Here is a 15,033-nt window from a genome sequence, read left to right as displayed (position 1 = left end):
TACACTCAGAACGTTTTATTTTTGAGTATGGCCCAGTATGCCATCATAAAGGCACTTCTCCCCGATGAGCGCACACACACACACACACACACACACAATACACACCATACAGAGTCGGTTGCACTGCTGGTGTGGACCGAAGACGCCAGACTCCAGATAAACGATACGGCAGTGATCAGGACTCAGCCGAGGAGAGCAGACAGCGCTGGAGTTACAGGATAACTGTTCTGAGAGCAGAGATGCACATGATGAAAGTCAAAAAAGAAATAATTGTGAGGAAATGTACACACTCACACACACACACGTGAACCTGGAGCACAAAACCAGTCATAAGTCTCACGGGTATATTTGTGGCAATAGCCAACAATACATTGTATGGGTCAAAATTATAGATTTTTCTTTTATGCCAAAAATCATTAGGATATTAAGTAAAGATCATGTTCCATGTCTTCACAATATGCGTTGCTAAGGACTTCATTTGGACAAGTTTAAAGGCGATTTTTTTCAAGATTTCGATTTTTTTGCACCCTCGGATTCCAGATGTTCAAATAGTTGTATCTCGGGCAAATATTGTCCTATAATAACAAACCATACATCAATGGAAAACTTATTTATTCAACTTTCAGATGATTTATAAATCTCAATTTTAAAAAAATTGACCCTTATGACTGGTTTTGTGGTCCAGGGTCACATATTTTCATAATGGTTCAAGACGAGAGTTTTACCACATTTTCCACTAGCCAGATCCACATAGAACAGAGCCGACCTGCAGGAACGACAGTGCTGTCAGCACAAAGCAGACAGTGCATCTAATCGACACAAAATTAACAGATTTTGAGAGTTTATCTTCACCAGACCGATTTTTCCCATCATCCCTCACCTTCTGTTGGCGCAGTATTTGAGCCCCAGTCTGAACGGCTCGTGCCACCAGCCCACAAACACCAGCCCCGTGTCATTGGGCGACCAGAACGCCTGTGGACAAGAGTCAGCTTGAGTTATTCCGCTTGCATTTAATATTTTTTATAAGAACTAAATAAGAATAAGAAGTAGAAAAGGTTTGTTGATTTTTGCAGATTGGAGCAAACTAAAAATGTTGTAGTAAATGCTAAATTTCATCGAGTTCAAATCAAATGCTTGCTGAGTTATGAGTTATCGTGTTTTTAGTTAGCTTTAGTGCCCCCTATGGGTTAAATTTGATACAATTTAGCAATGCGTCCTCTGTATTCTGTTGTCTATGTCAGGGGTTTTCAAACAGAAGGTCCTTAGGGGTCCCCAAAAAATTTCAGAGCATAAAATGGCAAAGCAAAAATGGATAAAGTCTACCGAATATTCTGTTTAATTTCTAAATGTTTCTCTCATTTCTTGCTGTATACATAGACTTCTTTCCAGAATTGTATATGTTTGCTTTGTATCTTTCTAGTGAGTCCCTTTGTCTTGCTCACTGGGGTTATAAGGCAGTATTCTTAACACAGTACGTAAGCTGCTTACAAATATTTATTGTGAAAGTTGCTTATACAAATCATTTTTAATTGAAAAATGTTCTTCAGGTTTATACATCGAACATTAAGTATAGCCAATTTATTAAGTTTGGAAACAATATTTTGTATTTATAAATGTCACACAATTTATCTAACAGTTTAAATGTTTTTTCATAAAAATACATGGAATTTAGGAAGGGGGTCCCTCATAAAAGATTAATCGTATTTGGGGGTCCTTGGCATCATAAAGTTTGAAAACCCCTGGTCTATGTGAATGACAATTTGATAGATACAAAAGGGAACCATGGACCCATAAATACCAAGAAATGAAAGGAAACTTTATTTGTTAAGAGTGTAGGAATTAAATGTCTGCCATACACTGAATCCCACCTCTCGCTCTTATTACACAGCATTTATTTAATTGAAACTTCAAATATACGTTGACCCCACGTGCATCAATGAGCCTTGGCCGCCCATGACCCTGTCGCCAGTTCACCACTCTTCCTTCCTTGGAGCACTTTTGACAGATACTGACCACTGCAGACCAGGAACACCCCACAAGAGCTGCAGTTTTGGAGATGCTCTGACCCAGTCGTCTAGCCATCACAATTTAGCCCTTGTCAAACTCACTCAAATCCTTACGCTTGGCCATTTTTCCTGCTTCTAACACATCAACTTTGAGGACAAAATGTTCACTTGCTGCCTAATATATCCCACCCACTAACAGGTGCTGTGATGAAGAGATAATCAGAGTTATTCACTTCACCTTGGCCAGAGGAGAACTGGCACCCCGACTGAGCCTGGTTTCTCCCAAGGTTTATTTTTCTCCATTAGGTCACCTGATGGGGTTTCCTTGCCACAGTTGCCTCTAGCTTGGCGTGCTCAGTTGGGGACACTAAATTTTTCAACTAAATATCGAAATAAATCTAATTATTAAACTAAATTAACCATATAAACTAAATTACTGATCTAATTACTGATCTAAAAGCCCACACTGTCACTGTATGATAATTGAAATGAACTGATGACATTTTTTCTCCAGAATGGCTAGACAGCTGAATAAAATTATGCTGCATTATTTTCCTGTTTAACACTGTAAAGCTGCTTTGAAACAATCTGCATTCTCAAAAGCGCTATATAAATAAAGTTGACTTGACTTGACTTCACCTGTCACCTCACATAAGTCAGCATACTGAACTCACATCCTGCACTGACATTAAAGCCAAACCATTCTCACTCTCAAGGCGCCCAATAATGATAATGAAAATCAGTATACTCCAGCATATAATATTGACAGAAAATGTTTCTCTTTGACAGCGATAGGTTCACGGGCAGCGTTGAAATAAAATCAGCAAAGGCCGCTTGTGGCGTCTGGTAGAGAAAGTGGCCTCGTCTCCCCGCCGGCGTTCTGGAGCGTTACACATTGTTTTGCTAATGTTGGAAGCTCCTAAGGGAGGGTTTCTGATAGCCATGGCATATTTATGAATGTAATTTATTAATTATAACCCACCAAATTGGCCAGTGAGTTGATAGCATTACCAGCCACGCTTGATTTTCATGCATATTTGGTGAGTTGGTTGGTTGGTGTTTATTTCAAATGCCTTTGATTGAACAAAAGCTCCAAAACCCTGGATGGAGAATACTGCGCTTCAGTGTGACCTCAGCTCTTGGACTCATGGGTCAATCCTCATTCATGATCACTTTCATATTAAACATAATGTGGGTCTATGCTAGTGTGCTGCTTTGAATAGACATCTCAGAAAGGGATTTACCACGTTGACTGTTAGTAAAGTACAGCATGGTAAAATGCCCTCCCATGTAAAAGTGCCCTCAGACCCTATCTCAACTAAAGCGAAACAAAATCTAAATAAATCCAAATGCGTTATAATGGAAATAAGACTAAAATATCACAACCTGCACCTGCTGGCCCATTTATTAACTCTATAAACTTGATCGCTTTATGAGCTAAACCCAAACAATAAGCCCAATAATGCTATATAGTAAGTGGACATGGCAACACTTCAAGAAAGCAGTCTGCAAAGAAGCCTTGCAAACATAAACAAAACACCTCTGTAGACACTGGTTGATTAAAATGGCAGAACATACACTATATTGCCAAAAGTTTTGGGACGCCTGCCTGTTCATGCACATGAACTTGAATGACATCCCATTCTTAATCCGTAGGGTTTAATATGGAGTTGGTCCACCCTTTGCAGCTATAACAGCTTCAACTCTTCTGGGAAGGCTTTCCACAAGGTTTAGGAGTGTGTTTAAGGGAATTTTTGACTATTTTACTAGAAGCACATTTGTGAGGTCAGGCACTGATGTTGGACGAGAAGGCCTGGCTCGCAGTCTCCGCTCTAATTCATCCCAAAGGTGTTCTATCGGGTTGATGTCAGGACTCTGTGCAGGCCAGTCAAGTTCCTCCACACCAAACTCACTCATCCATGTCTTTATGGACCTTGCTTTGTGCACTGGTGTGAAGTCATGTTGGAACAGGAAGGGGCCATCCCCAAACTGTTCCCACAAAGTTGGGAGCATGAAATTGTCCAAAATGTCTTGTTATGCTGAAGCATTAAGAGTTCCTTTCACTGGAACTAAGGGGCCAAGCCAACCCCTGAAAAACAACACCACACCATAATCTCCCCTCCACCAAACTTTACACTTGGCACAATGCAGTGAGGCAAGTACCGTTCTCCTGGCAACCGCCAAACCCAGACTCATCAATGGGATTGCCAGACAGAGAAGCGTGATTGGTCACTCCAGAGAACACGTCTCCACTGCTCTATAGAGTCCAGTGGCGGCGTGCTTTACCCCACTGCATCCCACACTTTGCATTGCACTTGGTGATGTAAGGCTTGGATGAGCTGCTCGGCCATGGAAACCCATTCCATGAAGCTCTCTAAGCACTGCTCACTGTGCACCTCAGCATGCGCTCATCCCGCTCTGTGATTTTGCGTGGCCTACCACTTTGTGGTTGAGTTGCTGTTGTTCCCAATTGCTTCCACTTTGTTATAATACCACTAACAGTTGAGCGTGTAATATTTAGTAGTGAGGAAATTTCACGAATGGACTTATTGCACAGGTGTCAACCTATCACAGTACCATGCTTGAATTCACTGAGCTCCTGAGAGCGACCCATTCTTTCACAAATGTCTGTGAAAGAAGCGTCTGCATGCCTAGTGCTTGATTTTATACACCTGTGGCCATGGAAGGGATTGGAACACATGAATTCAGTGATTTGGAGGGGCGTCCCAATACTTTTGGGACTACTTTTTAGTCTTTGGTAACTGTTAGAGCCGCATGATTCATCTTTAAAAGATGGCGACCTTTTACCTACACCAGTAGGTAACGACAAGTGATTTTTAAAAAATGTATTATTCATTCAAGAGATTTGTTCAAAAACGCTGATTGATCCAGTATGGAAACAAGTGAAGTCTTTATGAGGGAGTCATCAAATCATTTATTCAACCCGATTTTTAAAAATAATTCCTTCAGATTAATGAAACATTTTATAAACACTGCAGCAATTAACCTTTTGACAGAACCTCTAGTAAATCACATGTTATTTTGTTTAGTAGTTCAGAATTGGTTCAGAATTGCAATTGCAAAAAATCGTGATTCTCTTATCCAGAATCGTGCCGCTCTAGTCGCTGTAATATTAATTTGGTCGAAAATAGCAGATACCAAACATGCAAGAACGTTGCTATGGTTACCACAGTGTAAATCATTGAGTCATGTTCCATACACACATAGAATGTTAATTTAGGGGATCCATTCATGTACAACCCCAAATCAGAAAAAGTTGGGACAGTATGGAAAACGCAAAAAAAAAAAAAAAAAAAGAAGTCATTTCTAAATTTACTTTGACTTGTATTTCATTGCAGACAATATGAACACAAAATATTTCATGTTTTGTCTGGTCAACTTCATGTAATTTGTAAATATGCATCCTTTGCTGTCATTCAGACCTGCAACACATTAAAAAAAAAAGTTGGGACAGTAAAGCATTTACCACTTTGTAATGTTGCCATTCCTTTTCACAACACTTAAAAGACGTTTAGGGACTGAAGACACCAAGTGATGAAGTGTTTCAGGTGTAATTTTGTCCCATTCTTCCTGCAAACAAGTCTTAAGGTGGGCAACAGTACGGGGTCTTCGTTGTCGCATTTTGCGCTTCAAAATGCGCCACACATTCTCTATTGGAGACAGGTCGGGACTGCAGCCAGGCCAGTCAAGTACCCGTACCCTCTTCCTCCGCAGCCAGGACTTTGTAATGTGTGCAGAATGTGGTTTTTTATTGTCTTGTTGAAATATGCATGGACGTCCCTAGAAAAGATGTCTTCTTGAATGCAGCATATTATGCTCCAAAATCTCTATGTACTTTTCAGCATTAATGGTGCCTTCACAGAAGTACAAGTTACCTTTGCCAAGGGCACTGAAACAACCCCATACCATGACAGACCCTGGCTTTTGGACTTGTTGCTGGTAACAGTCTGGATGATCCTTTTCTTCTTTGGTCCGGAGCACACGGCGTCCATTCCTCCCAAAAAATACCTCAAATACTGATTCATCTGACCACAGTACACGTTTCCACTGTGTGATGGTCCATCCCAGACGCCTCCGAGCCCAGAGAAGTCGACGGCGCTTCTGGACACTGTTAACATAGGGCTTCCTTTTGGCACAGTACAGTTTTAACTGGCATTTGTGGATGTAACTACGTATTGTGGTACTTGACAAAGGTTTGCCAAAGTAGTCCTGAGCCCATGTGGTGATATCGCTTATAGATGAATGACGATTCTTGATGCAGTGCCGCCTGAGGGATCGGAGATCACGGTTGTTCAGCTTAGGCTTGCGCCCTTGTCCTTTACGCACTGAAATTCCTCCAGATTCCTTGAATCTTTTAATTATGTTATGCACTGTTGAATGTGAAATATCCAAATCTCTTCCTATCTTTCTTTGAGGAACATTGTTTTTAAACATTTCAATAATTTTCTCACGTATTTGTTGGCAAACTGGCGACCCTCTGCCCATCTTTGCTCCTAAAGGATTAGACCTTTCTTGGATGCTGCTTTTGTACCAAATCATAATTACAATCACCTGTTGACATCACCTGTTTCAAATCACATCATTATTTAACCATTTTACCTCATTACTAGCCCTAAATTGCTCCTGTCCCAACTTTTTTTTTAAATGTGTTGCAGGTCTGAATGACAGGAAAGGATGCATATTTACAAATGACATGAAGTTGACCAGACAAAACATGAAATATTTTGTGTTCATATTGTCTGCAATGAAATACAAGTCAAAGTAAATTTAGAAATCACTTCTTTTTCTTTTTATTTGCGTTTTCCATACTGTCCCAACTTTTTCTGATTTGGGGTTGTATTTAAATCACTGCTGAAACTTTATAGTGTGTATGTGCCCAATGTGACTATGATTTTCTGCTCTTTCAACCTTGAAGCAGAAGCAGTATGCCATGTTAAAGCTTATTGCCATTCAAATCAATATAAAATAATGTCAATATAAGCACAATATCAATCTGAACTCATGTTCAAACTGGTCTGGTCCTGTACCTGTCCTGGAGAGATGTCTGTGGGTATTCCCTCCAGCACAGTGATGTTGCTGCCTTCGATGTCCAGCACACAGAGCACTGGGCTGCTTTTACTCACAAGCGCTTCACCCCAGTCTTCATAGTACTCAAACTGTTTCCCCTGCCACACACATCAACACAATGCAAATCAAAACCATTACCCAAACTAAAGTAGGAGCAGATGGCATATACAACGCCAAACTTTTACCAGGACTGTTTCCTCCTTCTTGTCTGCCTTGATGGCATCCTCTTCATCAGCGAGCACACCCGTCTCCGGCCCCTGCCAGACAATGTGAGGTTAGATGAAGAACACGCTCACAGAATCATTAGAAAGCGTGTGTGTTTTATGTAAACCTGGAAGTACGACTCTGTCTTGGGTCGTTTCTTCTCTGCAACATACAGGAGATGAGTCTCTGAATGAGACCAGACCATACAGCCGAACTGATCTGAGAACGGAGAGCACATGACCCTTATTATGTGTTCAGGACCACCCAATAAGTGAAATGTAATTTTCCTATGAATTGCTATGTGGGCTGCTTAAGACTTAAGTGTAATCTGCCACCAACTAACTAAAGAAAAAAAACTAAAAGCTATTTAAAAATTCATGTTTCTCATTGAAAACGGTAAAGACTTTATGAGAGTTTGAATCATTCATTCAAGAGATTTGTTCAAAAATGCGGATTCATCCAGTAATGAAACAAGTGAAGTCTTTATGAGTGAATCATTGAATCCTTCATTCAAGAGATTCCTTCAAAGGCCCTGTACCAAATGGCACACTTCATATGCACTTTCGGTCTTGTGGACTTACTATGGTTGCCACGTGCGCGTGTCCGTTAAGTCCACAAGACCGTAGGGTGTCCCATTTGTCATTTTAGGTCTCAGAAGGGTGCTCACGAGCACCCCCTTTGCGGTTGATATGCGCCCACGATGCGCACTTCTGCCGAGCCCGCACTGGTGCGGCTTCTGCAGCGGACTTCTTCCCGACAGTCAAAGCGGCGTTACGTCATGAAAGTGCGGACTTGTAGGGAGACCGCAAGGGTTTAGGGTGCCATTTGGGACAGGGCCATAATCACTGATTCATCCATGTCATTTAAGGTTTCAGAAGGGTGCTTCTTGCCCAGAACAGAACCATACCGCCAATCCAAACGGTATGCTAATTGTCGATCATCTTTGGCGATAGTGGTCCTGACAGAACTGTAGTAAAGTTACATTTGACTCGTGTCAGAAAATCAATGAGCAACATTGAAGCGCTGTATCGGAGATTAATACTTATTTTGCCTTAAGCACTAAAGCATGTGATCTGTGCCATCAAAGAGAGCCATGTGACTGCTAAGCACTGCAGATGTGAAACCAGCGGCTGTTCATTCTTTTAACCGCCAGATGGACACAGCGCACACCGTGCAGAACAGCTTTGAGTAATGAACCCTTTCCCATACAGTTGAATGTTCTCCTCTTACCATCCTCATACACTTTGCCGTGTTTGTTGAGAGTCGTCAGATTAAGACACTTCAGCTTCCTGTTCTTGTGCCAGATCTAGACAGAGACAGAAAGTGGAAAAGACCACGGTTACACACTGACCGACTGCGATGGGACTGACACTGAGTAACGAGGTTGACAGGCTGCCAGAGAGCTCATTAAAGAAGTGGGAGCTGCGCTTTAGTGACATTTATCAATCAAGTGGAGCTCCCCATAGGGATCATGGTGACATCAGTGCTGACAAGGGTTGAGAGGAAGAAGAATGGGAGGTCGAAGAGGGGGAAGATGTCCTGGGAAGACATTTTTACGAGCCGACGACATGTATAATAAACGGCCAGTTTTCATGCGTGGCAACCAGTCATTGACATTATAATCGCAATTATTAATCATGATTATTCAACAGTTTATATGCAGATTATATGCAACAATTCTTAGTAAAAGTTTAACTCTAACATCAAATGACTGACCGAAACATTTAAATAACCTACTGTTCAGAAACAGGAAGTAGCGCAGCTGTTTTGTTTGGCAGCGGCCCGTGCAAATAATGATATATAGAAAAGTAGCAGTTCTTTGCAATATTTGTAAATAGTAATTAGATGCTATTTATACTTTGTTTTGGGAGATACATACTATTTGCACCTCAATATTGCTATACATGAACAGGATGCAATAAAACACAGAGTGTAAATTATTATATTTATTAAAATTATTAAATGGATGCCAACTTAATAGGACAATAAAAGCCCTCCCTACACCTACCCAATAAATATTTTTATTATTATTATTATTAAACACTCGTTAGGCAATTTATTTACACATTTGGATTTACACATTGTATTGTTCAGAGTGTCTCCGCCCCTGCTGTATAATCCCTCCCCCTGAAATGTAGAAAAATTACAATGTTCAACTCCTTTAGTTAGACTTGGAACCTCAGCCGAAGAACAGCACGATTCTCAATAAACGAGTAACGTCTGCTTTAAAGATATCCAAGTTCTCCTGGTCTCTTCTTCAAACGAGGAAAAGGAAATTCACAACAGCGCTAACGCAAGAGAGCGCTTCTGTTGTGTGTCATTCAGTGCGATTCTGCCTATCCCGCCTTCACTAACTGCAAGTTAATCGATAAAGAATTGTAATTGAATTGTAATTTTGTGAATTGTAATATTTTGTGATACAACGGTCTTGGCATTTCATTTGGCTGTAGGCTGAAATTATAATCAACCTGCCAAAGTGGCTAGTGGGAGTGGCTGCCTTACCCGCCACAGCTGAAATCTACCCGCATGTGGCGGGTGTTAATGCCAAGCCCTGATTACATGACATATGCTAGTTTCAGTAAGTTGTAATGTATCCTCAACATACCTTCTGATGTTCATTCATGTTTACTCTTTGACTAGGAAGAGATGATCTCATTCACTTGCGCGCCTATTCAGTGATCGGTCTCATTGAAGAGCGTCAAAACGGCATTTATCGTTTGAATTTCGTGATCAAATGAACAGAATACTTCATATGTTCATGTGGGAACTCGGATTAAAGTGTGTTCAGCGCGTAAAACAAGCCGACTGTTAACTGTTAAAGATTACACGCGTGCACCGAACCGAAAGCCCTGTACCGAAACGGTTCGGTAAGAATACGTGTACCATTACACACCTAGTAATAAGCCTTCATTCCCATAGTACCTCATTTAAATGTCTTGCGCCATAAATTGCTTGGCTACATTGCTGTCATAATCTCAGAAAACGGTCATCATTAAGGGCATTATCCGGGTATTTTAAGTGCACTTCTGGATTGTGCAGTAATGGCTAGCAGAAAAAAACATATTTAACACTTTTTAATGGCCTTAAAATCAGGATACTGTAATTTCAGACTTTTTAATTTCCCGCAGGAACCCTGTTATCAGTTTGACCAGTATCACACAGCCCCAGTGTGAAGTGATAAGGTGTGGTCGTATCGTGGGTAAATGATCTGACCTCCAGAAAGTGCTGGTCTTCTCCTTTGATGCTGCTCTCTCTCAGCACAGCCTTCATGTCGCCGGACGGGGAATCCACACTGAACAGCCTGAACACAGAGACAGAGCACGGATCACGCTCACACACGTCACCACATCTCAGAGGTTTGAACATTTTCTCAAGGTGTTCTTAACTTGTGTGACTTATTTTGAAAAATGAAATGATGTGGGTGAACTCTCAATTTAAATACACTATATTGCCCTTCTTTTTTTTTGACGCCTACCTTTACATGCACATGAACTTTAATGACATCCCATTCATAATCCATAGGGTTTAATATGGAGTTGACCCACCCTTTGCAGCTATAACAGCTTCAACTCTTCTGGGAAAGCTTTCCACAAGGTTTAGGAGTGTGTTTATGGGAATTTTTGACCATTCTTCTAGAAGCGCATTTGTGAGGTCAGGCACTGATGTTGGACGAGAAGGCCTGGCTCTCAGTCTCCGCTTTAATTCATCCCAAAGGTGTTCTATTGGGTTGAGGTCAGGACTGACCAGTGCAGACCAGTCAAGTTCCTCCACACCAAACTCACTCATCCATGTCTTTATGGACAGACGCTTTGTGCACTGGAGTGCAGTCATGTTGGAACAGGAAGGGGCCATCCCCAAACTGTTCCCACAAAGTTGGGAGCATGAAATTGTCCAAAATGTCTTGCTATGCTGAAGCATTAAGAGTTCCTTTCACTGGAACTAAGGGGCCAAGCCCAACCCCTGAAAAACAACCCCCACACCAAACTTTACACTTGGAACAATGCAGTCAGGCAAGTACCGTTCTCCTGGCAACCGCCAAACCCAGATGTCACCCAGGTGTCGTTCATGTGATTGCCAGACAGAGAAGCGTGATTGGTCACTTCAGAGAACACGTCTCCACTGCTCTAGAGTCCAGTGGCGGCGTGCTTTACACCACTGCATCCCACACTTTGCATTGCACTTGGTAAGGCTTGGATGCAGCTGCTCGGCCATGGAAACTCATTCCATGAAGCTCTCTACGCACTGTTCTTGAGCTAATCTGAAAACAACACAAAGTTTGGAGGTCTGTAGCTATTGACTCGGCAGAAAGTCGGTGACTTCTACGCCCTGTGTGCCTCAGCATGCGCTGACCCCGCTCTGTGATTTTACATGGCCTACCAAATTGACTTATTGCACAGGTGGCAACCAATCACGGTACCACGCTTGAATTCACTGAGCTCCTGAGAGCGACCCATTCTTTCACAAATGTTTGTAGAAGCATCTGCATCTACACCTGTGGCCATGGAAGGGATTGCTGGGTTTTTCCTGCATAGAGAATTACGAGGCGGCCGCCTCCATCAAGTCTCGTGCCGCCTCCGTCTGTCGACAAAACTCAAGACAGACAGTCACTTGTTATAATTAAATAATCATCAGAAATATATATTGTCACATGATCCTTCAGCAATCATTATTAGTAGGCTATATTTGCTAGTACAAAGTCATCTAAAGCCATTCCGATGTTGTGTTTGCTACCCGGGTGACAACACAAGGACTATTAAGTAGAATCACACGCACAATAACCGGAATTTAAAACTGTGAAGAAACAAATAATCTGAACTTTACCGATATACATAGTAGACTAGGATTTGTGCACTCAACGCTCATCTTCTCTTTATGCCGTGAACTTTTCAATGTGCACTCGCGTTGCCATGTTGCTTTAAGTGCATCATTCTGCACCCGGGATGCGCATAAGCGTTTTGTTGCCGCTCTGTTTTGAAGCGTTTCATATATTTTCATAGTTTTGTGCACTTAAAGATTATTAAAAAAATATCTTGTTCTCACGTATCTATCATATATTTGTTGTCCCTTTACAGAGCTGCACATTACGTTTACAATAAACTATAAATCTTGTAATTTTATATTATTTGTGTAGGCCCATATAATTATTTACATTCGTATATAAATATAAATTAAAAATTAAACATAAATTGTTTTTCATAAATGTATTTAATAAGAACACAAAGTAATTTGTACCTTTTCATTAACATGTTTAGATTATATAAAATTAGTCCAAAGATTTTCAAGAATTACTTTTTGTAATTGCAAATTTTTTTTGTAACTATCCACTCACCTAATTTAATATATATTTTTGTCATAGCTTATGATTATATATTTTTATTAATTTATTGTTTTTTTCTATAATGAGTGTGTACTTAGTGGATTCAGGATTGTGTTTAAATAAAAGAGTGACCATTAGTTCCACAAACACAGATGTATAGATATTCTATAGTGATGTAGAAATATATGAATCATACATTTATAACCCTTTTATTTCGCCAGTTTTTTTTAGCTTTTTTCAATAATTTACTGAATTGAATATATATTTAAATATTTAAAGGTGTTAGCTGTAATCTTACTGCAAAGTGATAATTTAAAAGGGATTAAATTCATAATTATTTAATGATCGAAGCACACAAAAAATGTATAACAAAGCCCTAAAACTGACAATTAATTGGCAAAATCGCCAGGAAAAACCCTGGATTAGAACACATGAATTCAGTTATTTGGAGGGGCATCCCAATACTTTTGGCAATATAGTGTATCTTTCCTTGATGATATATAATGAACCTACTCTCCCTTGATCTCAGTGCAGTTTCCCGAGGGGCCGGAGTACACCACTGACGTGTCATCATGAAACACAATGTACTGACGACAAAACTTCACACTCTCATTCCTCTCCAAATCCCGCTGAGTCCACTCTGAAAAACATAACGTCATGTATGAGAGATTACTTATAACATTTGTAATCAATGGCAATGTTTTAACCTGTAAACTATCAATGCTGAAAGGTATTATAAACATTAACATTATGAATTTCTGTTAAGCTGATTTGAAACAGTGTATTATGAAAGCACTATACAAATAAAAACAAATAGCTTATATATATATATATATATATATACAAACCAATCAGGCATAACATTATGACTACCTTCCTAATATTGTGTTGGCATTTAATATCAGCATGCTATACACGTTTTATAAAGAAACAACTGTGAACTCATCTGTGAACACATACTGTCTTATGCACACTCACACACTCCATCTCTCTCTCTCTCTCTCTCTCTCTCTCTCACACACACACACACACACACACACACACACACACACACACACACACACACACACACACACACACACACACACATATTTAACCTCTGTAGATGTTGCAGTACTGTCACTCACACACTCACACTCACACACTCTCTCTCGTCACACACACACACACACACAGTCACACACTCTCACAAAAACACACACACACATACACACACGTATTATGAACCTGTGTAGATGTTGCAGTACTGTCCGCCGTATCGTGACGTCACCACAGGACCCACGTCAGCGCGACACAAGGCGGGGAAGCGACACTGATCCCGGTACAGCTGAGCGATCTCCGCCGGCTCCCGGAGCACCTCGAACACACGCCACAATCATGAACATCACACACACACAGAGACACTGAATATACGAGTCATTCACAGAACGTGTGAGTGTTTAACTGAGCATCTGCTCTCAGCACGTGACGCGGAAGTGCTCAGAATAACACTGAGCTGTTTTTTATCGGTTGAGAATGAGTGTGTTCTGCAGCGGTGTAAAGAGTGAAACACACATGTAAGGATGTTGCTGTAAACGATATGTCAGTGGTTTCTCTGTACCTTTGAGCCCATGACAGCGCAGTATGAAGGAAAGAGTCTCGGAAGAGAAATCCTGCGAGTGAACATGGAGCTGAACATGGAGCTGAGGGGGCAGAGCGAGACGACACGGGCCGCGCCTCTCATTGGTCAGAGGCGATGACGTGCAGTTATTTATATCGACAATGGACTTTTTTGTTATATCATTTGGCATACATTATTAATCTGGTGAATGTACGTGATAAGTTTCATATTAATCAGAAACATCATTTTCTTGTAAGATAGCTTAATACACCTTTGTTAAAGACCTAGGCCTATTTAACAATATAGTGTGTGTGTGTGTGTGTGTGTGTGTGTGCGTGTGTAAATGACATTAAAGGATTAGTTCACTTTTCACGTATTTGACCTCACTTAGCGGAAGTTATGGCGGAGCTCAGAGATGATCACGTTCGTCACAAAAGAGGTAAAATAATAGCATAAATACTGCTCGGTTTCTCGCAGAAACTGATCGTTTGGCTAGATAAGACCCTTATTCATCGTTTGGTATCGTTTAAAGGGTTAGTTCACCCAAAAATGAAAATTCTGTCATTAATTACTCACCCTCATGTCGTTGGACACCCGTAAGACCTCCGTTCATATTCGGAACACAAATGAAGATATTTTAGTTGAAAGCTGATGGCTGAGAAAGGCTTCACACAGGCCTCCATTGGCATTCAGTACATTGACACTTCCAAGATCCATGAAAGGCACTTAAAACGTCGTTACAAAGTCTATCTCACCACAGTGGCTCTACAATAATCATACAATGCGACGACAATAGTTTTTGTGCGCAAAAAAAAATC

General features: G+C 40.7%; 1 protein-coding gene across 1 annotated transcript in view; it reads right to left on the bottom strand.

Annotated features, from left to right (window-relative positions):
* The window catches only part of LOC307132275 (acylamino-acid-releasing enzyme-like), a 28,993-nt gene extending 14,709 nt beyond the window's left edge, over positions 1–14,284 (bottom strand). Inside the window, exons 1-11 of the mRNA XM_079826477.1 lie at positions 14,216–14,284; positions 13,843–13,972; positions 13,129–13,255; positions 10,512–10,599; positions 8,529–8,604; positions 7,426–7,517; positions 7,280–7,351; positions 7,055–7,192; positions 881–972; positions 726–766; positions 106–227 (exon numbers count right to left, since the gene is read on the bottom strand). Of these exons, the coding sequence (XP_079682603.1) occupies positions 106–227; positions 726–766; positions 881–972; positions 7,055–7,192; positions 7,280–7,351; positions 7,426–7,517; positions 8,529–8,604; positions 10,512–10,599; positions 13,129–13,255; positions 13,843–13,972; positions 14,216–14,281 (1,044 nt within the window). The 5' untranslated portion in view covers positions 14,282–14,284. The remainder of the gene's footprint in view (positions 1–105; positions 228–725; positions 767–880; positions 973–7,054; positions 7,193–7,279; positions 7,352–7,425; positions 7,518–8,528; positions 8,605–10,511; positions 10,600–13,128; positions 13,256–13,842; positions 13,973–14,215) is intronic.
* Between the last annotated feature and the right edge of the window lie 749 nt (positions 14,285–15,033).

Source organism: Gobio gobio (genome assembly GCF_949357685.1).
Source record: "Gobio gobio genome assembly, chromosome: 10".
NCBI lineage: Eukaryota > Metazoa > Chordata > Actinopteri > Cypriniformes > Gobionidae > Gobio > Gobio gobio.
Note: the sequence above shows the minus strand (reverse complement) of the source record. Positions and strands in the feature narration are given on the sequence as shown.